Source organism: Phacochoerus africanus, chromosome 1 (assembly GCF_016906955.1).
Source record: "Phacochoerus africanus isolate WHEZ1 chromosome 1, ROS_Pafr_v1, whole genome shotgun sequence".
NCBI classification, from domain to species: domain Eukaryota; kingdom Metazoa; phylum Chordata; class Mammalia; order Artiodactyla; family Suidae; genus Phacochoerus; species Phacochoerus africanus.
The window spans coordinates 159,733,590-159,757,631 of record NC_062544.1 but is presented as its reverse complement, the minus strand read 5'-3'; the positions used below and the strand labels follow the sequence as shown (position 1 = coordinate 159,757,631).

Sequence of the window (24,042 nt, the reverse complement as noted above, 5' to 3'; positions counted from 1 at the left end):
ACCATCTTTTCAAAAAACGGAGTCTCTTTTGAATTTAATGAATTTAAAAAATATTTTTAGATTCTCACTTTTTTTTTTTTTTGGTCTTTTGTCTTTTTAGGGCCGCACTGGTGGCACGTGGAAGTTCTCAGGCTAGGGGTCCAGTTAGAACTTTTGCTGCCAGCCTATGCCACAGATCCAAGCCCCATCTGCGACCTATACCACAGCTCACTGCATCGCCAGATCCTTAACCCACTGAGCAAGGCCAGGGATCGAACCCACAACCTCGTGGTTCCTAGTCAGATTCCTTCCGCTGCGCCACAATGGGAACTCCTAGATTTTCTCTTGACGTAACTTCTACTTTTGATATCTGTTAATTCAGAGGAAAACATAATGACAAATTGACAAAATCTTAGTCTATATTTAGTAACTTTTACATACCTTTGCATTTTCTTAACCAGAAAGTATTTACCTATGTTTAAAATATTTTTCATGTACATAAGCCACTGCTTATTTTATTGACAGACAATCCTAGTGTACTCCGTAAGTCAGTCCTTTATACTAATACCATTGTTTCTTGGCTCTCGAGTTTGAAAATTAGAAATCACTACATATCATTTTGTATTTAAAATTTATGCTTACATTAAGAAACCATGGAGATGTCAGATCATATGTAGCTCGTTATAGTGCAAGAGTAGTTATACAATTTTCATTTATAATTTTACAAAGAGCCAAATTTTAATTTTTAAAAATTTTTTTAAACAGATTATTGAAAAGGCAGCTGAGATTGCAAGCAGTGATAGTGCTAATGTATCAGTAAGTATCAAGGTTTTAAAATGACCCTTTCTTTTTAAATTTTATTTTATATAATATTGGACTATAGTTGATTTCTACTATTGTGTTAGTTACAGGTGTACAGCAAAGTGATTCAGTTATATATATATACATATAACTATTCTTTTTTTCAGATTATTTTCTCCTATAAGTTATTGCAGAATATTGAGAGTTCCTTATATCATACAGTATGTCCTTGTTGATTATCTATTTTGTATCTATATAGTAGTGTGTATGTATTAAGCCCAAACTCCTGATTTCTCCCTCCCCACACTAAAATGGCTCTTTCTTCTTACAAAGTTGTGCCCCTTGATAGTTCCTTTCATCTCGTTTGTGGTAATGAACTTACAGAGGAACATACTCATATGCAGGAACAGTCTAGTGTGAGTATGTACATATGAATGTTTGTTAAATGGCAGCTATTCTTGGTTGGTCTGTGTTCAGTGGTAAGCCCATTTCTGATACAAGCACAAGTTCTGCAGCTAGTCTGTGAGGGATGCTAAGACACTTCCTAGATTAATAGTACCGTCTTTGTGACTATTAATCAGCTGAAGGAGGAAGCTGTAATTTTCTTTATTTCCCTGATGTAACAGAGCAGATATGTTGAAGCCAGGTTTTGCAGTGCTGGGGATTCAGGTTTCTTCCATCTTGGCACTCTGTCATGTTAACATGTTTCTACCTCATGGTTGTTTTTGTTTTGGTTTGGCTGTGCCTGCAGCATGCAGAAGTTCCTAGGCCAGGGATTGAACCTGTGCCACAGCAGCAACCTGAGCCACTGCAGTGACACCACCAGATTCTAAACCTAGTGCACCACCAAGGAACTCCCCTCGTGGTTTAATATTGATCTTTCAGCTTCCTACATTACTACCTTCCAGCCCACAGAAAAAGGAAAAGCAAGAATAGAGGTCATACCCATTGTTTCTGCGGGTATCATTAATATACTTTATTTCTGCTTGCATTTCATTAGCCATAACTTAAGTTACATGGCCATACCTAAACACACATAAGACTGGGAAATGTACTCTTTAGCTGGACAGTTGTGTGCTTGGCTAAGAGTAAGAGACTATAGTTAATAAAGTAAGAAAAGGAGAATGTAGAGTCAGAGACAAATAATCTCTGCCATACACACTATTCCCATTGTTTCCAAAGACTATAAAATATATTACTCTTTTCGCTTAGTTTACAATATATATAACATTTCTACACTCTCTCTCTCTATGTTTTTTTCTCTCTTTTCTCTTTTTAGGGCCATACCCATGGCATATAGATGTTCCCAGGCTAGGGGTCCAATCAGAGCTGCAGGTGCTGGCCTATACCATAGCCACAGCAAGATCCAGGCCACATCTTTGATCTACACCACAGCTCATGGTTACACCAGATCCTTAACCCACTGATTGAGGCCAGGAATTGAACCTGCATTATCATGGAGGCTAGTCAGGTTTATTACTGCTGAGCCACAACAGGAATTCCTCATTCTTTTTTATGGCCCAGTAATATTCCAGTGTAGATACATACCACATTCTTTGTCCATTCATCTGTTGATAGACATTTAGATTGCTTCTGTGACTTGGCTATTGTAAATAGTACTGCAGTGAACCCTGGGTTCATGTATCTTTTTGAATTAAAGTGTTCTCCAGATAAATCTAGGTGTGAGACTGTTGGATCTTATGGTAACTGTAGTTTTTAAAGGAACCTCCTAGGAATTTTCACATGTTGTGGACATGGCAGAAAAAACCCCCAACTTAGAACTCCACTCACACTGTTGGACAGTTTTCATCTTTTTGCATTTGACCCACTTAATATGTTGATACAGTAGACGTAAAAATGATGTGACATTATTTCAACTTGCATTCCCTTTATTACTATTCAGGTTTGGGGTTTGCTGCTTTTTTCTTTTCTTTTCTTCTTTATTTTTATTTTTAATAGTTATTTCCCCAATACATTTTTTTTTCTACTGTACAGCATGGTGACCCAGTTACACATACATGTACACATTCTATTTTCACACATTATCATGCCCCATCATAAGTGACTAGAAATAGTTCCCAGTGCTACACAGCAGGATCTCATTGCTAATCCATTCCAAAGCCAATAGTTTGTATCTATTAACCCCAAGCTCCTAGTCCATCCCACTCCCTCCCCCTCCCCCTTGGCAACCACAAGTCTATTCTGCAAGTCCATGATTTTCTTTTCTATGGAAAGGTTCATTTGTGTCTTATATTAGATTCCAGATGTAGATGATATCATATTGTATTTGTCTCTCTCTTTCTGACTTAACATCACTCAGTATAAGAGTCTCTATTTCATCCATGTTGCTGCAAATGACATTATTTCGTTCTTTTTTCATGGCTGAGTAGTATTCCATTGTATATATATACACCACATCGTCCTAATTCAGTTGTCTGTCAGTGGACATTTGGGTTGTTTCCATGTCTTGGCTGTTGTGAATAGAGCTGCAATGAACATGCAGGTGTATGTGTCTGTTTTAAAGAGAGTTTTGTCCGGATATATGCCCAATAGTGGGATTGCTCGGTCATATGGTAATGCTTTTTTCTTTTAAAAATTTTATTTATCTTTTATAGATTTCAGTTTAATGCTTTTTCATGGCTATAATGTCATCTTAGTTCTCTCTGACATATTAAATATGTCTTATTTTTAAAGTGGTCTTGCTTCTTCTTCTAGCATCTTTCTTCATATGGGTTTTTCTCAATGTCTGGTGACTCTTAGTTTCACTCTTTTTATACTTGTGACTCCTTGTTTGTTTGCCTATTTACTGTAACCTGTGTTTAGTACCTGCAGGAATTAGGATAGACTGTGCTGACAATGAGGTCTCCTGTATGTGAATATTTCCGTACTTTATGAGATCAGGTGGCTCCCTGGAGTTCAGTACCCATGCTCATCACCTCAATTTGGGGCTGATCCCTTTGTTGTTTCAGCTCAGCCCAAACAGAAGAAGGGTCATGCCTGACCAAAGCAGGTACTCCACCTACAGATCCTTTGATAACCCCTCTGATGATATCCCCTGGCCTCCTCTCTCATTTCTTGTATCCTTTGCTTATGAGCTGAAATGTTGCCTAGAAGTGGGTTTCTCACCACTGCTTAGGTCTTAGCAGATCTCATCCTTGATCCTATCAGCTTTCTCTTATTAACAGATTGCTGTATTAGGCACTTTCTTTTATGTCTCAGAACTGTTACTGATGAGTATTTCAAAATACTTAGACATTTCCTGGTCCTTTGAATGAGAGGAATGAAGGAACTGTGTTCTCATTCCAGTCTTTTAATCCAGTCTTCATATATATCAAGAGTGGGTTATATTCCTTGTGAAGGTCATGTAAAGTTGACTTGTTGAATTGTACATGTGTTTCCATTTATATGTGTATATTAAATGTGTATATGTATAGTATGTACACATATGCAGTTCATTTCGTGAATTTACCAATACCTTACTTAGGACTTAAACATGCTCTTGGAATTAAAAATTTTTTTTTATTGTGATTAAATACACATAAAATTTAGCACCTTAATCATTTTCAGGTATACAGTTCACAAACATTAATTTTATATTCACAATATACTTAAGACATTGTTATGCAGCTGATCTCCAGAACTTTTTAATCTTTTAAAAAAAATTTTTATTATAGTTGATTTATAGTGTTGTGTCAAATTTTGCTCTATGGCAAAGTCACTCAGTTATACATATTTATACATCCTTTTTCTCAGGTAATCTTCCATCATGTTCCATCACAAGTGATTAGATGTAGTTCCCTGAGAACTTTTTGCTTTTAATGGCCGCACCTGCGGCACATGAAGGTTCCCAGGCTAGGGGTCAAATTGGAGCTGCAGCTGCTGACCTACACCACAGCCATAGCAATGCCAGATCCGAGCCATGTCTGTGACCTATACCACAGCTCACAGCAATGCTGGATCGTTAACCCACTGAGGGAGGCCAGGGATTGAACCCTCATGGTTACTAGTCAGATCCATTTCCACTGTTCCACAATGGGAACTTCCTTCTGAGAACTTTTTAATCTTGCAAAATTGAAACTCTTAGGTCTATTAAACAACTCCCCATTTTCCCTTTCCCTTATTCCTTGACATCCACTACTGCTTTCTGTCTTTATGAATGTGACCATTTCTGGATACCTCAGATAAATGGAATCATGAAGTATTTTATCTTTTTGTGACTGGCTTGTTTCACTTAGCATAATGTCTTTAAGGTTCATCCCTATTATAGCAAGTGTCAAAAATTCCTTTCCTTTTCAAGTTTGAATAGTATTCCATCTCATGTATGTGCCACGGTTTATCCATTCATTCATCAGATCCTTCATTCACTTCTACATTTTACTTTATTTTATTTTTGTCTTTTGTCTTTTTAGGGCCACACCTGTGGCATAGGGAGTTTCCCAGGCTAGGGGTCTAATCGGAGCCACAGCTGCCAGCCTACACCACAGCCACAGCAACGCCAAATCCGAGCTGCATCTGTGACCTACACCACAGCTCATGGCAACGCCAGACCTTAACCAACTGAGCGAGGCCAGTAATCGAACCCCCAACCTCATGGTTCCTAGTTGGATTTGTTTACACTGCGCCATGATGGGAACTCCCACTTCCACATTTTAGCTGCTGTGAGTAATGCTGCTATGAACATGAGTGTACAAATATCTTTTTTTTTTATTACTCAAATGAATTTATCACATTTGTAGTTGTATAATGATCATAACAGTCTGATTTCACAGGATTTCCATCCCACAGCCCAAGCACATCCCCTCACCCCCCAAACTGTCTCCTCTGGAGACCATAAGTTTTTCAATGGCTGTAAGTCAGCATCTGTTCTGCAAAGAAGTTCAGTCTGTCCTTTTTTTCAGATTCCACATGTCAGTGAAAGCATTGGATGTTGGTGTCTCATTGTACGGCTGACTTCACTTAGCATGATCGTTTCTAGGTCCATCCATGTTGCAAAAAATGCTGGCGTTTCGTTCTTTTTAATGGCTGAGTGATTTTCCATTGTGTATATGTACCACATCTTCTTGATCCACACCTCTGTCGATGGACATTTAGGTTGTTTTCATATTTTGGCTATTGTAAATAATGCTGCAGTAAACACTGGAGTACATGTGTCTTTGCAAGTCATGGTTTTCTCTGGGTAGATGCCCAGGAGTGGGATTGCTAGATCAAATGGTAGTTCTATGATTAGTTTTCTGAGGAATCTCAATACTGCTTTTCACATTGGTTGCACCAATGTATGATCCCACCAACAGTGTAATAGGGTTCCTTTTTCTCCACACCCTCTCCAGCGCTTATTGTTTGTAGACTTTTGGATGATGGCCATTCTGGCTGGTGTAAGGTGGTACCTCAGAGTGGTTTTGATTTGCATTTCTCTAATAATGAGTGATGCTGAACATCTTTTCGTGTGTTTCTCGGCCATCTGTATGTCTTCTCTGGAGAAGTGTCTGTTTAGATCTTCGGCCCATTTTTGGATGGGGTTGTTTGTTTTTTGGGTATGGAGCTGCAGAAGGTGTTTATAAATTTTGGAGATGAATCCCCTGTCAGTGGATTCACTTGCAAAGATTTTCTCCCATTCTGTGGGTTGTCTTTTTGTGTTGTTTAGGGTTTCCTTTGCTGTGCAGAAACTTTGAAGTTTGAGGAGGTCCCATTTGTTTGTTTTTGTTTTTACATATTGCTCTAAGAGGTGGATCTGAGAAGATGTTGCTGTGGTTTGGGTCAGAGAGTGTTTGGCCTCTGTTTTCCTCTAGGAGTTTGATAGTGTCTGGTCTTCTGTCTAGGTCTTTAATCCATTTGGAGTTTATTTTTGTGTATGGTGTTAGGGAGTGTTCTACTTTCATTCTTTTCCATGTGGCTGTCCAGTTTTCCCAGCACCACTTATTGAACAAGCTGTCCTTTCTCCATTGTATATCCTTGCCTCCTTTGTCATAGATGAATTGGCTGTAGGTGCCTTCTATCCTGTTCCACTGATCTATATGTCTGTCTTTGTGCCAGTACCATGCAGTTTTGATGACTTTTGCTTTGTTGTAGTATAGTGTGAAGTCCGGGAGCCTGATGCCTCCAGCTCCATTTTTCTTTTTCAGGATGTCTTTGGCTATTCTGGTTCTTTTGTGCTTCCAAACAAACTTTAAAATATTTTGTTTGAGTTCTGTGAAGAATGTCCTTGGTAATTTGATAGGGATTGCATTGAATCTGTAGATTGCCTTAGGTAGTATAGTCATTTTGATAATATTAACTCTTCCAATCCACGAGCATGGGATATCTTTCCACCTTTTTCTGTCATCTTTGATTTCTTTCATCAGTGTTTTGTAGTTTTCAGAGTACAGGTCTTTGGTCTCTTTAGGTAGGTTTACTTCTAGGTATTTTATTTCAGATGCGATGGTAAACGGGATTGCTTGAGTGTACAAATATCTTCCTGAGATGCTCCTTTCAGTTCTTTTTGGTATATACCCAGAACTCAAATATCTGTATCACATGGTAATTCTGTTTTTTGTTTTTTGAGGAACTGCCATTGTTTTCTACATTGGCTATACCATGGTACATTCCACCAACTGTAAAAGGATTCCAGTTGTTCCATATCCTTCCCAGCACTTCTGTTTTTTTGATAGAATTCAGTCTAATAGGTATTGACATTTTTAAAAAATATGTATTTGCCAAGAACTATGGGTCTGTAGAATGGAAAAAAAAATGTGATCTTTATGAATTATTACTACAGAAGTGGCAGCTTTTGATCTTCTATTCAGTCATCCTCAACATGACCCTATTTTATAACCTTCAGTGGGGCATTTGACATTGTCTATAGATTTTCCTGGTTGGGGGAGGTTGTTTCTGGCATGTGTAAGTAGAGTTCAGGGGCTGCTAAACTTTCTGCACTGCATAGGACCATCCTACAACATAATAGCATGTGATGGAGAAACCCTGCTCTGAAACATCTGTATTATAAAGTTTGTCTTACTTCCTTATTGCCCAAGCTCAGGCACAAAAATCTTAATGGCTGGCTTCTGAGAATGCAGATGATGACAGTCTTTTAGTTCAGACGTTCTGGGGATCTGCCCAAAAATGTTTTCTTAGTAAATGATTTGGAGTCTTTACAGCCTTCAGTTTTAGGGAAGGAAAGAGCAAATATTTTTTTTTAAAAATTAAAACTTACTGAAAACTTGGGAGAAGGGTATGAAGAATTCCCATGTAACTTTCGTTCAGCTTTAACATTTTATTGTTTTGTATGTGTCTATGCATTTCTTTCTGAATCATTTGATTCTAGGTGGCATACATCATGCCTTTTTTTTTTTTTTCTTTTTAGAGCCACATACACAGCATATGGAAGTTCCCAGGGTAAGGATCAAATTGGAGCTGCAGCTGCCAGCCTATGCCACAGCCACAGCCACAGCAACACTAGATCTGAGCTGAGTCTGTGACCTGCACTGCAGCTCACAGCAATGCTGGATCCTTAACCCACTGAGCAGGGCCAGGGATCACACCTGCCACCACATGGATTCTAGTCAGGTTCATTACCACTGAGCCACAGTAGGATATCTCGTCTTTCCTTGTCTTTAACGACTTGTGTTTTAAGATTACAGGCCAATTACTTTGTAGAATGTCTCTCAGTGTTGATTTGCCTAATGTTTTCTTGGGATCAGATTCTAGCTGTGCTTTTTTTAGCATGAATACAATGAAATGGTGGTGTTTTTATTGCTTTTTACTCAAAGGCAAACAATGTCACTTTGTCCATTACTGTTCATGTTAATTATTATCACTTGGTTAAAATAGTATCTACTAGGTTTTTCTATTATAATGCTAATAAGTATTTTGTGGCCATATTTTGAGACTAAGTAAATATTCTGTTTCACATCACTTTCACCCACTTGCTTTAATATTTATTAATACATCTTGCCTGAATCTATATTATTACAATGGTTTGCCAAGGGCTAATTTTCAAACTTATTTTCCTTTTGGAATTATTAATTGGCTTATCCCATAGGATAGGGGTTTTTCTTCTCCCCCATTTATGTTCTTAATTAAAAAAATTTATAGTAGTATGGATTTGTGATTTCTGTTTTATTTATTGACTTAACAGTTAGTCACTGTCATTAATTTTGATGTGAAACAGGATATTTACTTAGTCTCAAAACATGGCCACAAAATACTTATTAACATTATAATAGAAAATTTGACCTAGATTTAGCCAGTGGCAGCCCATTTAGTTTTTTTCTTGTGTCTCTTTGACATGTCTCTATCATCCTTTGAGTGTTTCCTTCTTTCTAGAGCAACAAAGTAATCCAAGCTCTTCTGTAACATTCTGTACCCCAGCTTTGGATTAGTCATTTCTCCAGGAAGTACTGATTAGTTTTATTTGTCAAAAGTATTTAGAATCCACATTCTGGGCACTGGTTATGCTTATCATTCTTGGCATTCAGTTGCATCTAGTCACTTTCATGAAACAGAACTAGATAGTACGAGTTTACATAATATTTTTGCACATATAAGCATAGAGATGTATTTCTTTATCTATTAAAAACCATGGGAGTCCCTGTCGTGGCTCAGCCGTTAATGAAGCTGACTGGTATCCATTAGGTTGCTGGTTCAATCTTGACCTTGCTCATTGGGTTAAGGATCCAGTGTTGCTGTGAGCTGTAGTGTAGCTTGCAGACTTAGCTCGGATCCAGCATTTGTTGTGGCTATGGTGTAGGCCGGCAGCTGTAGTTCTGATTCAACCCCTAGCCTGGGAATCTTCATATGCCGCAGGTGCAGCCCTAAAAGACCAAAATGCAAAAACAAAAAAGAAAACCATGAGTTCTCATTAGTGTCTCCAATTTGTTTTTACCACCACAGGATTTATTTTTCTAACCTTTGCCTTAACATAATTTTGCTTGCCTTTTCTGACATGAGAAATCTGGATTCCAATCATCCTTAGTATATTTACTTATTTGCTCAATTCTCTTATTTGTAATCTGTCTTCCTATCATGTAACCATCTTCATTCGTTTCTATCCTACCAGTCCTGACTACGGGGTCTGTCTCATCCTCAGCTGTGTGTGGTCAAGTTCACATTCTGGCTGACACATAGTTAACTCTATCCTTGGCAAACATACTGCTAACATGTTGTTGTGAGTTTCTAGCCCCTCTGAATATGACTGTTGAGTTTCTCAGCCCCTCTACCCCCAACCCCAGTAGGGAAGGGGAAAGAGCAATAGTCCTTTTTCATGTGCTTAGCACAAGATATGTCTGTTTTATTTTGGTCAGTAGTCACTATTACATCATAATATTTATATAATTTTGAATAATTTAAATGTGAAGAAAAATAGAGAAATTGCCTGTTAATTTTCATTGCTTTCCTCCATTATCTTATTTTAATTCAAGCATTTGGACATGTGTATAACTTCATTAGTTGCACTGCAATGTAATTTTTCAATACTGATTGTTTTGAGTTTTATGAAAGAATGTAAGAATCTGTGTCTTTTTGGGCTTCCTGCCACATTTCTTCTGGTAGTCATTTGTTTTTATCTTGGCATTTTCAGTACTGTGCTTTTCATAGCTCAGTAAACAATCACAGTGCAATTATATAGCTAACCCCCTGTTCTTCCTTCTTAATTTACTCCTAGGTCTTCAGGATATTTACTTACAATAGGTCTTGTAGAATCTAATTTTGATCCATGAAATAACAGTAGTTTTCCACAGTATTTAACTTGAGCAGGTTGCCTTTTTCTGGCATGAACAATTTATAATGTGTTGTTTGCAGTAACAGGTTTCACTTTTCTCTGTAAGTGTAAGAGTTTTATTTTCAAACTCTGATGACTTCTCATGATAATTTTTCAAAGAAACTCAGTTAAATTTATAATATAAAGCATACCCTTTGCTTGGTTTTCTTGTTTGTTTCTTTTTAAGCATACCCTTTTAATTTTTACTTATTTATTATTGTCTTTTTAGGGCCACATCCATGACATATGGAAGTTCCCAGGCCAGGCCTAAGCCGCATCCACAACAATGCCAGATCAGAGCTGCATCTGTGACCTATATCATAGCTCAGGGCAACACCAGATCCTTTAACCCACTGAGCGAGGCCAGGGATCGAACCTGTGTCCTCATGGATGCTAGTCAGGTTAGTTACTGCTGAGCCATGATGGAAACTCCCAAGCATACCCTTTTTAGATTGAGGCTTTGACTATAAAACCACTGTAGTCATATTTTGTGTGTGTGTTTAACCTTATTTTTGCTAAGAGCAGTTTTATTTTATTTTATTTTTTTGTCTTTTTGCTATTTCTTTGGGCCGCTCCCGCGGCATATGGACGTTCCCAGGCTAGGGGTCTAATCGGAGACATAGCTGCTGGCCCACACACAGCCACAGCAACGCCAGATCCGAGCTGCGTCTGCGACCTACACCACAGTTCACGGCAACGCCGGATCCTTAACCCACTGAGCAAGGCCAGGGATCGAACCCACAACCTCATGGTTCTTAGTCGGATTCGTTAACCACTGAGCCACAACGGGAACTCCTCTTATAGTTGAGTTTTAACAGTTCTTTGTGTGTTTTGGATAACCGTCCCTTATCAAATATCAGTCCTTTTTGTGAGTATTTTCTCCCAATCTGTGGCTTGTCTTTTCATTCTCTTGACAGAATCTTTTGCAGAGCAGATAATTTAATTTAATGAAGTCCAGATTATCACTTCTTTCAGTGATGGATCTTGCATTTGGTGTGATGTTAAAATTATTGCCAAACCCAGTGTCATCTGGATCTTCTCCTCTTTTCTTGTAGGAGTTTTATAGTTCTGTGTTTCACATTTATCTTAAGTCAGATAGCGTTGGTCCTTTAACCTTGTTCTGTTTCTACTTCAATATTGTGTTGACTATTCTGGGTCTCTTTCCTTTCCATATAAACTTTAGAACCAATTTGCAGATATGCACAGAACTTAATGGAATTTTATGGAACTTAATGGAATTTTAAGTTAATGGAATTTTAATTGTGTTTGAATAGAATTTGTTGATTTTTTTTTGTCTTTTTTTTTTTGCTATTTCTTTGGGCTGCTCTCTCGGCATATGGAGGTTCCCAGGCTAGGGGTCGAATCGGAGCTGTAGCCACTGGCCTACGCCAGAGCCACAGCAACGCGGGATCCGAGCCGCGTCTGCAACCTACACCACAGCTCACGGCAACGCCGGATCGTTAACCCACTGAGCAAGGGCAGGGACTGAACCCTCAACCTCATGGTTCCTAGTCGGATTCATTAACCTCTGCGCCACGACGGGAACTCCGAATTTGTTGATATTAAGTTCGGAAGAACTATCATTTTCATGATATTGAGTCTCCTATCCTTGAACATGGAATATATCTCCATTTATTTAATTCTGGGATTACTTTCATCAGAGTCCTTTGGTTTTCCTCATATAGATCTTTACATATTTTGTTAATTTTATTTTTTCCCTTATTTTTTGGTATGTAAGTGTTACTGTTTTTAATTTCAAATTTCCACTTATTTATTCCTGATATATAGGAAAGTGATTTACTTTTGTGTGGTGGTGGGGGGCGTGCATGTCTGCACCATGTAGAAAGAAGTTCCTGGGCCAGAGAGTCGAACCTGCCCCATGGCAGTGACCAAAGCTACTGCAATGACAATGCTTGATCCTTAGCCTGCTGCACCACAAGATAACCCGTATGATTTTTCTCTTACATATTGACCTGGTGTCACACAGTTGTTGTAATTGTATATTGACTCCAGTAGTATTTTTGTTGATTCTTTCAGATTTTCTTTATAGACAATTATATCAGCCTAATTTTTTTACCTATGCATATACCGTTTTGAATCTCACTACTTTAGAAAATTTGTAATATGACTTTTATTTATTTTAATGTTTATATGAAATCCTAGCTAAAATAATCTCAAGTACAAAATAATATACTATACAGTAGAAAAAAATATATTGGGGAAATAACAATTGATTACAATAAAAAGAATAGTGTACTGTACTAATAGACTATAAATCCTTTTAGAATCTTGATTTATAATTTCAGAGATTTGGTGAGGGGGGAGAATATGTTTTGCCTAAATGGTATATTTAAGTATAGGAAAATGTACCTCTTATCTTTTTTGGGGGGGGGCATGCCCATGGCATGTGGAAGTGGGCCAGGGATCAAAGCTTTGCTACAACTGTGACCTGAGCCACAGCAGTAATAGTGCTGTATCCTTAACCTCCTAGGCAGGCCACCAGGGAATTCCACTTCTTTCTTTTAATGTTAGTATAATTAAGAGTCTGGAATTTCCCGTTGTGGCTCAGTGGTTAACGAATCCGACTAGGAACCATGAGGTTGCGGGTTCGATCCCTGGCCTTCTTCAATGGGTTAAGGATCTGGCGTTGCCGTGACCTGTGGTGTAGAGTGCAGATGTGGCTCAGATCCCTCATTGCTGTGGCTCTGGTGATTCCACCCCCAGCCTGGGAACCTCCATATGCCACAGGATTGGCTCAAAATGGCAAAAAGAACAAAAAAAAAAAAAAAAAGTCTGGATCAAAAAATTAGCATGGACCATCGTATTTGTTTTAGTATAATGTTATAAGGATTGGGATGGAAAGTGGGATAATTGTGTTTTTTTATGTGTGGTTTTGGCCTAGATTCAGTCTTTAATCTAAATGGCTTAATGTCTCTGAGCCAAGAAGGCACCTGTTCCTTTTATTGTAAACTTTATATGTTTGGTTCATCTGTTTTTGTTTGTTTTTCTTCATAGAAATTAAAAATTAGAAAAGAAAGGAGAGAAACTCATTTCAAGTAATGACTTCTTTTTATTCTACATTACAATTCTGCCACCTAGTGTTTATACACGGAATTTTTAAAACAGGTGTTTTTTTGTTTGTTTTTTCCCCTTTTCATTTTATTTATTTATTTTTTGCCCTGCCCAGGGTATGTTGAAGTTCCTGGACCAGGGATTGAACCTGCGCCACAGTGGCAACCTGAGGCACAGCAGTGACAATGCCAGATCCTTAACCTGCTGCCCCACAAGGGAACTCCCCCCCCCCTTTTTTGGTCTTTTTGCCTTTTCTAGGGCCGCTCCCAGGCTAGGGGTTGAATCGGAGCTGTAGCCACCGGCCTACACCAGAGCCACAGCAACGCGGGATCCGAGCCGCGTCTGCAACCTACACCACAGCTCAGGGCAACGCCGGATCGTTAACCCGCTGAGCAAGGGCAAGGACTGAACCCTCAACCTCATGGTTCCTAGTCGGATTTGTTAACCACTGCACCTTGATGGGAACTCCTTTCTTCCCTTTTTAAAACTGTTTGAGAATAATTTTTTCCTTCATCCTTAGCTTAAGAATTTAATAGTCAACAATAAAAACTTTAAAAGGATATCCAACTTTTTAAGGAATTAAATTGTTAACATCTCACATTTTAAAGCTCGTAAATTGTTTAGAAATTCCTTGTGTAGTTAACCAGAATAACTGAGATTTGAACTGTTCGAATCCACTTTTAAGTGGATTTTTTTCAGTAAACATATAGCACTGTACTACATGATCCATGGTTGGTTGAATCTTTGGATTCAGGGATTTTCTCCTACTTGGGGATCAGCACCACTAACACCTGTGTTCAAGGTTTACCAATGTTTATGCAATTCAGTCTGTAATTTTACTTTCTTAGAGTCGAGGTGGAAAGAAGTTTCTTGCTGTACTGAAAGAAATCTTGGACAGGGATCCATTGTCTCAACTGTGTGAGAATGAAATGGATCTTATTTGGACTTTGCGACAAGACTGCAGAGAGAATTTCCCACAGTCATTGCCAAAATTATTGCTGTCTATCAAGTGGAATAAACTTGAGGATGTTGCTCAGGTAACAGAAGATCATTTCTATAATTCCTTTTGGCAATATATATTACTTTGTTGATTTCATATAAATTGTTCTTTCTTATTTGTTTTGATAGGTTGAATAATTTTCTGTGGGAAAAATTTTGAAATTTTTAACTCTTACATATACTCTAAATGGTATATGAGAAAGTTTTCAGATTTCATAAAAATCCCAGATTTTGAGTAGGTTTTCTTTATCTTTTACTAAAGATAATTAAATCTTAGATCTTTCCCAGTGCAATCATCTGTAATCACTACCAGCATGTGGTAGGTCCTGGGATACGTCTAACAGTTTCATCAATAAACTCCAAGGTTTTAATCTTAAGACCCTTTACAGCGAGTGTTTTAAATGAATATGTAGTGTTTGAAAATTACCTCTATTTGTAGAAGTTAATGTTTTAGGGCATAAAACATTCAGGTCAATTTTACCACATGTTTAAGTTGGGTGGTGTTGATGAATGTTTGCCTTTAGGCAGAATAGAAAAAAGGAAAAATTTTTTTTCCTGTTTTCTTTTTTAGGGTCATACCCAAGGCGTATGGAAGTTCCCAGGCTAGGGGTTGATTCAGAGCTGCAGCTACCAGCTTACGCCACAGCCACAGCAACCCAGGATCTGAGCCGCATATGCTTAGTATATCACAGCTTACAGCAACACCAGATCCTTAACCACCGACTGAAGCCGAGGATTGAACCTGCATTCTCTTGGATACCAGTCAGTTTCTTAACCCATTGAGCCACAACAGGAACTCCAAAAAAGGGAAAATTTTTTTTTTCTTGCTCCAAAATTGGCCAGTAAATTTTAGGTATTTGACTTAATTTTCAAGAGCCTGTGAAAAATACTGGCATTATTAAATTCACTTGGTTATCAGTGTTCTACAGAAAGATCCTTGAAATGATTTTTTTTTTCTTTTTGTAGCCACACCTGCAGATATGGAAGTTCCCAGGCTAGGGATTGAATCAGAGCTATAGCTGCCAGCCTGTGCCACAGCTCATGTAGGCTGGATCCTTAACCCACTGAACGAGGCCAGGGATCCAACCTGCATCCTCATGGATACTAGTTGGATTCATTATCACTGAGCCACAATGGGAATTCTGAAATGATTTTTTAATGAGAATGAATACATTTGGCATATTAAAATGACCACATTTATTCACCTTAGTTCAACTAATCTTTTAAAAACTTTTCTTGTTTTATTAAATCTATGACTTTGGTCAAGAAATACATATTTTAATCGTATACATTTTTTAAATCTTTGATTTTATTGCTTTACTTCTCAAATTAAGCTTAGAGGAGTTCCCACCATGGCGCTGTGGAAACAAATCCAACTAGGAATCATGCGGATGCGGGATCCATCCCTTGGCTTCGCTCAGTGGGTTAAGGATCTGGTGTTGCCGTAAGCTGTGGTGTAGGCTACAGACGTGGCCCGGATTTGGTGTTGCTGTGGCTGTGGCATAGGCCGGCAGCTGTAGCTCCGATTGAACCCCTCCATGTGCTTTTGGTGTGCCCCTAAAAAAAAAAAAAGTTTAGAAAGGATTTCTTTTGAATTTATTTCTCATGTCTAACAATGTTTTGCAATTATGTTACAAGCTTGTATTATGTGCCTTGTTTAAACTGTTTATACAATTAGAGCACATGAAGATTAGACCACGTGAAACTCTGAAAAGGAATTCTTTTTGTCATTTAGATTCATTTTAAATGTTCTGACATAGTCATTGTCTAAACATTTATTTAAATTCAAAGTTACTTTTCTGTGAACTCCCATAATGGTTGGATACAAGATACAAGCATTTTTAGTTGGCACACTTGCTATCTTCTCATGAATAGCATTCAGTTCTGAGTGCGCATTCAAGAAATGCATCATATTAATTTTGTATTGAATTAAAATAAAACAAATTTCTTGCTGTACTCTTAAAAGATATCTGAGAGGGGAGGCTTTATATGTCAACTATCAGAAAATGAAATGAGCCAATTCAGGTTTAATATTTCTTTATTTGAACCCCAGGAACAGAAATTTTTACATTTGGGAATTTAGTACACTTGTCTCTTATCTATGAGGGAATGTAGAGCATTGTTTTCAGATATATCAACTTCCTCCATTTTGGTAGAAGAAATTAGGGTAGTGCAATTTAATCCTCAAATAGAAACACCTAAATGTGTATCAGCAAGTGTAGGAAAACATGAATTTCATGATTCTAATCCCCCCTTTTAGTAGTCTAAAAAGTCAATGAAATAAAACGTGTTTTGGCTTCTGCCCCAAGTCTATCCCATTGCCAGTTACAGTGAGCTGGTGCAAGAGAATATGAATTGTGTTTTCAATAAATTGGCTACCTAAGCGAAGTAAGGAGTCAGAGCCTGGTGCAACCTTGTACTCTGATTCTACAGGCATAAGCCATGGTGAAAATTCTATAGAAGAGTAGCCTCCCATTAATCTCTAGGAAAACATGCTATTGGCATTCTGCAGAAGGGGTTTCACTAGTCTTTGCAGCAGACAGGTAATTAATTATTTAGTGCTGCTTTCTTTATTTATATGGCTTAAGTCAGATTTCCCCTCTCTGTTTGCTATTATGGTTTTCCCCAAACTGAAGAGTTGAGGTTTGGTAATTTATCTAATGTTACATTTATATTATGTAATAATTGTAAATTATCTTACCAAAGGTAATTACTTTTCCTTTTTTTTTTTCCATAGTTGATTTACAATGTTCTATCAATTTCTGGTGTACAGTAAAGTAACCCAGTTATATATATATACACATTCCTTTTCTCACATTATCCTCTATCATGTTCCATCACATGTGATTAGTTCCCTGTGCTATATAGCAGGATTTCATTCCTTATCCACTCCACATGCTATAGTTTGAATCTATTAACCCCAAACTCTCAGTCCATCACACTCCTTCCCCCTCCCCTTACTTTTCAATAGTAGGCCTTTTTTTAAACCCATAACACAGTCAATATTGAAGAATATATCTATCCTTACAGCATTGTTTTTGTGGAGCAGTATATTCCTTGTGTTAATTGAGGATGCTAGGAGGTTTTTTGTTTTGTTTTTGCTTTTTAGGGCCGTACCCACAGCATATGGAGGTTCCCAGGCGAGGGGTCTAATAAGAGCTACAGCTGCCGGCCTACGCCATACCACAGCAATACAGAATCTGAGCTGCGTCTGTGACCTATACCACAGCTCATGGCAGCTTAACCCACTGAGTGAGGCCAGGGAGTAAACCCGCAACCTCATGGTTGCTAGTCAGATTCGTTTCCACTGTGCCATGACGGGAACTCCCATAGGAGGTTTTTTTGACTGTTGTTTCAGATCCTTATGAAGTGATCCCCTTTATCTGTAAGGAGGACTGCTTGGGGAAAGTGAGCATGGGGCCCCATCAGTGATAAAAAGTAGGGTGAAGTAGGTGTTTCGTATCTTTAAATCAGTATTCCTCAAACTTTTTTTGTTATTACACTTCTTTGGAGCCTTTTTAGGTATTTTCGCACTAATAGCCCCATGCCCACTGGATTTTGATAACACAAGTAAGTGCTTATGTACTGTATGTGCATATGCACTTTATACTTTAAAAGAGCAAGTATAAAACTTACTCTTTTTATTCAGTGCAAGTTTAAGAATAATTAAACCACTTTGTTGTACAGCAGAAATTGACAGAACATTTGAAGTCAACTAAGGTAAAAAATTTTTTTGAAAAATAAATCTTTAGGGGAAAAAATAACAGTCAACTACCTCATATGGTCATGTGTCTTTAATTAGTCACTATGCATTAAAAAAAAGAAGAAGAAGAATTAAACCAGGGAGGCATGGATTGGGAATTTGGGATTGGCATATGCACACTATTGTATGTGGAACGGATGGTCAACAAAGACCTCCTGTTTAACACAGGGAACGCTACTTAATATCATGTGACAATTTAATGTGGGAAAAGAATCTGAAAAAGAATATATCATATTTCATATCCTTGTTAGCAATAAATGTAAATGTATACTAAGAATTACAGTGCAATGAAATTGATTGATTGATTGATTGATTGATTGTCTGTCTTTTTAGGGCCACTGTTGCGGCATATGGAAGTTCCCAGGCTAGGGGGTCGAATCAGAGCTATAGCCGCAGGCCTATGCCAGAGCCACAGCAACGCCATATCTGAGCTGCGTCTGTGACCTACACCATAGTTCATGGTAATGCCGGATCCTTAACCCACTGAGCAAGGCCAGGGATTGAACTTGCGTCCTCATGGATCCTAGTCGGATTTGCTATTCACTGAGCCATGACGGGAACTCCCTAATGAAATTTTTTAATTATTCGAAAGTTATTTTTTCTGCTAATGTAAAACAATTGAAAATCAATTTAAAAATTTTTAGTGAACTTAATTTTTAAATTTGCTTCATATGAGAAAATAACTTTTAATTTAGCTGGTAGATATTCATTTAGATATTCGTTTGGGGCACTTTACATAACTAATGAGAGGTTGAATAACTTACAGAATTAAAATAATAAAATGTAAATTATTTCTTATAAGAGCTCACATGACAAATGGCAAGGCAGTCAGCAGGTACCCGAAGGCCGCCTCTTGTAGCATGACTTTGAGATTTAGGGGGTAATTGAGAGAAATGCCTCCAACCATTGCCATCTGTTTTTGTAGCCCTGGTCTTTGTACATTTTGTTTATCTTCCTTGGACTTGATATCAGTGCCACTTATGTGATGAGGCCCAAGAAAACCCAACGACATAAATCACATGTTAAGAAGTAAGATTTTGGAGTTCCCATTGTGGCGCATTGGAAACGAATCCGACTAAGAACCATGAGGTTTTGGGTTCGATCCCTGGCCTTGCTCAGTGGGTTGAGGATCTGGCATTGCCGTGAGCTGTGGTGTAGGTTGCAGAAGTGGCTCAGATCTGGCATTGCTGTGGCTCTGATGTAGACTGGCAGCTACAACTCCAATTAGACCCCTTGCCTGGGAACCTCCATGTGCCGTAGGTGCAGCCCTAAAAAGACAAAAAAAAAAAAGGGGGGGGGGGAGAGAGAAAAGAATTAAGATTTTGTCAGATAGCTTTTTTGAGCTTTGAAAAGCCACAAATCATAATTATCAAAAAAATTTTTACTCTCCTACATAACCACTTTTCTTCCCTATTAGCTACAAAACAGATGGCACATAGTATTTATTTCTTATGGGTTACTTATTATGATTTAAAGGATTTGAACATGATATGGTCAATAAAGTTTTGTTAAGTGATACTCTTTTTTTTTTTTGGTCTTTCTGTCATTTCTAGGGCTGCACCTGCAGCATATGTAGGTTCCCAGGCCAGGGTCTAATCAGAGCTGTAGCTGCCGGCCTACACCACGGCCACAGCAACTCGGGATCCAAGCCACGTCTGCGACCTACACCACAGCTCACAGCAACTCAGGATCCTCAACCCACTGAGCAAGGCCAGGGATCAAACCCGCAACCCCATGGTTCCTAGTCTAATTCGTTAACCACTGAGCTATGATGGGAACTCCTGTTAAGTGATATTCTTAAAAACGCTGAGAGTTAAAATTAAATCCCAAATCAATTATAAAAATGTATTAACATTAAAAAGATAAAAATAAACTCCCTCAAGATCATCCTATGTTGTTATTAATGAACTTCTTATGTATAAATTGCTTGTGGAGTTCCCACCATGGCACAGTGGAAATGAATCTGACTAGGAACCATGAGGTTTCAGATTCGATCCCTGGCTAGCTCAGCAGGTCAAGGTAGCAGACACAGATCACAGCTCGGATCTGGCGTGGCTGTGCCTGTGGTGTAGGCTGGCAGCAACAGCTCTGATTAGACCCCTAGCCTGGGAACCTCCATGTGCCAGGGGTGCGGCCCTAAAAAAAAAAAAAAGTGCTTGTAATCAGGTTGAGCCCTGAAGCTAATATTCTTACTTTGAATTTTCCCTTAAGTATTTCTTGATCATTTCTCTCTGCTCTCTCCCTTCCCCCTTCCCCTCACCTTACCCCCCTCCCACCACCTTTCCTTCCTTTAAAAAAATTATTTAATGGGTAATGATTGTGGCATTCATAAATTTCAGGTAAGTAACATAATAGCTTGCTTTTATATACTTGCTTACCTTTTAGAATATTTCAACAGAGACAGTCTTTACTAATCTGTATTAACAAGAATGTATTTTTCAAAGAGTTCTCTTTGTGGCTCAGTAGTAACGAACCCGACTCGTATCCTTGAGGACGTGGCCTCGCTCACTGGGTTAAAGGATCTGGCACTGCCGTGTGGTGTAGGCCATAGATTCGGCTCTGATCCCGAGTTGCTGCTGCTGAGGTGTAGGCCAGTGGCTACAGTTCTGATTTAACCCTTAGGCAGGAACTTACATATGCCGTGGGTATGGCCCTTTAAAAAAAAATAATAATAATAATAATGGACTTTTGATACCTCAGTAAACTGCAAGTTTGCTTCTCCTTTCTTTTGCTCCATCTCTGTTCCTGTGTACCAAGGAAAAATAGATCACATTGCTAAATTTCTGAACCAGTTTCATTTTTTAAACAGCTTCAGGCACTACTTCAGATTTGGCCTAAACTGCCCCCGCGGGAGGCCCTGGAGCTTCTGGATTTCAACTATCCAGATCAGTACGTGCGAGAATATGCTGTTGGCTGCCTGCGACAGATGAGGTATCTCTTGCAGGTGGCTTTTTTTGGATCATGGAGTAACTTGTGGGTGGGAGGAGAAGTTGAGGTCTGCTTGAATGTCTCATAAAAAAAGAAAAGGCTTGGAATGATTTAGAATTTGAAACACTTGTTCCCTTTCTCCCTTCCACTCTTTCATACGCTCAGCCTCTCATATTTACTTCATATTATAAAACAAAAAACAAACAAAAACTGGGTCAGCTGGTCCCCAATGTCACCCGCATGTTCCATGACTCTGAGTCAGGAAGAGTCATAGGACTCAGCATATAGTTACTCTTGGCTAATATTTATTACAACAAATGGATACAGAGCAAAATTGGGAAAGGGAAAAGATTCATGGGGCAAAGTCTGGAGGAAACCAGGCAGAAACCTCTAAAAGTCCTTTTCCTGTAGAGTCACACTGAATACACTAAATTCCTCTAACAGCAGGTGTGACAACACACCCAAATATTGTCTACCAGGGGAGCTTGCTAGAGATTTGGTGGCCAGGGTTGTTTTTGTTTGTTCATTTGTTTGTTTTAGTGGGGGCAGCTAGTCTTATAAGTACCCTCTGCCTAGCATATCCCCAAATTCTAAACTCCTGGAAGGAAAAATGGGTGTTAAGCATAAACCATACTGTTTGCAAAAAACCAGGCTAGTCCCAGTGAGCCACTCTTATCTGTTAGGGCAGTGGGAAGCCTTCTGAAGTCTATGTTCCCAGATATCAGCCAAGGGCTAACCTTGTAAGCATGCTTTTTCAAAGAATAGCACTCAGGGTTGCTACTATGTTAACTCTTTTCTGTCTGCTACCCAGAATTAAGAAATGTTAATATTTTGTCTTTTTTTTTTAAGTTTGTATTTTTATACAATTAACATTACAGTTAAAATCCTCATTGTGTGCTCACTCAGTCCTGATATTTACACTTCCCAGAGGTAACCATTATAACAAATTTGGTGTGTATCCTTCTATACCAGGTTTTCCTTTTTTTACCACACTTATATGTCTATAAAATATAGATATAATATTGTATATTTAAAAATCATATAAATGGGTATTTCCATAAGTATTTTTTTTTTTAATTCAACATTAGGTTTTTGAGATCATTCTCTCCCATTTCATATAAATGTAGTTTATTCCTTTCACTACTATGTAATATTCTGTTTTGGGGTATACCTTATTTCCTCTATTTCCCTATGGAGAAACATTTTTAATTTTCTCAAAATTTCCTCATAACAAACACTGCTGCAGTGAACATATTTGTACAGTCCCTTTTGGGTAGGTCATGTATGTGAATCAAGGGGATTTATTTAATGAAATGTCATTATTGAGGCAGTCTCAGACAAATAGCATTTTCAGGTTTATACATTTTCTTTCTAGCCTCAAAATGAGGGATTATACTGTATGATTATTTTAAAAAAACAAAGTTCGCAGAAAATTATGGATACTGTGACTTTTTTTTCCTTCTTTTTAAAATAAATCATTTATGTTTTAAATTGTGTGATATCCAAAAGAAATTACGCAAACTCTTCAATAGTGGTTATTTTGGATGAGTGAAATAGGAAGTTTAAGGAAAGAGGAAGCCTCTTTTCTGTACTTCTGGCTTTACGAGTTTTATAATGGGAATGGATTTTACAGTAAGCTTAAGATTGTTGTATAGATAGTTTTAAAAATGAGGATCCTGGTGTTCCCATTGTGGCACAGTGAAAACGAATCTGACTAGTAACCATGAAGTTGCTGGTTTCATTCGGGCCTTGCTGAGTAGGTTAAGGATCCGGCGTTGCCGTGAGCTGTGGTGTACGTCACAGACATGACTCAGATCCTGCATTGCTATGGCTGTGGGGTAGGCTGGCGCCTACAGCTACCTTTGGACCTCTAGCCTGGGAACTTCCATATGCCAAGGATGTGGCCCTAAAAAGCAAAAAAAATGAGGCTCCCAATCTCCCAAAGTTTGCATTGCAGTCCTGAGAGGGAGGGGCTGCCTGCTCCCTTTGGGCTGAGCCAAGTGTTTTTCTTAAATAGATCCATAGGAGGAGACTGTCTTCCTATGTTAAATTTTCTGATCATGGAGGTTTTTTTCTCTATAAAGTATCCTAGGTTTCAGTCCCAGGTCTGCTTTGGATGACTTTTTAACCATTTATTGGTCAAGAGTATACTCATTAAATAGAGGACTTGGGTTGCATATCTTACCTGACTGCTGGAATTGTCTATGATGGAAGTTCCTTTACATTTGAATGGTTTGGGGGTAGATACAAGATAAAGAGCCCCAAATTTAATTCACCTCGTTTAATTATAATATTTTATATTAATTCAGTGAATCCATTCCCACTTACAAATATACTCTTTATCATTCAAACGATAAAGTTTTGAAGTTAAGATTTTCATTGTTGGGAGTTCCTGTCATGGCTCAGTTGTAACAAACCCAACTGGTATCCATGAGGATGAGCGGTTTTAATTCCTGGCCTCACTCAGTGGGTTAAGGTTCCAGGGCTGCCGTGAGCTGTGGTGTAGGTAGCAGATGCAGTTTGCATCTGGCATTGCTGTGGCTGTGGTGTAGGCCCGCAGCTACAGCTCCCATTCGACCCCTAGCCTGGAATCTTCCATATGCCGTGGGTGTGGCCCTAAAAAGACAAAAAAAAGATTTTCATTGTTCATTCATTATCTGGGAGAAGAAATTACTTAACTGTAATGATAGGAAAGGAAAATAAATTGCTGAAGAACTGATGGAATTTGTGTTTTCAAAAGCTGGTTGGTTGACTATGTCAATAACCCTTT

At 38.4% G+C, this 24,042-nt stretch overlaps 1 protein-coding gene across 4 annotated transcripts in view; it reads left to right on the top strand.

Moving 5' to 3' along the window:
- The window catches only part of PIK3CB (phosphatidylinositol-4,5-bisphosphate 3-kinase catalytic subunit beta), a 178,604-nt gene that overhangs the window by 115,830 nt on the left and 38,732 nt on the right, over window positions 1–24,042 (top strand). For 3 of the 4 annotated variants that reach the window (XM_047783338.1, XM_047783354.1, XM_047783327.1), the window contains 3 exons: window positions 745–795; window positions 14,431–14,619; window positions 21,154–21,275. In XM_047783338.1, coding sequence (XP_047639294.1) covers window positions 745–795; window positions 14,431–14,619; window positions 21,154–21,275 — 362 coding nt within the window. The remainder of the gene's footprint in view (window positions 1–744; window positions 796–14,430; window positions 14,620–21,153; window positions 21,276–24,042) is intronic. The other variant, XM_047783345.1, reaches the window with a different exon arrangement.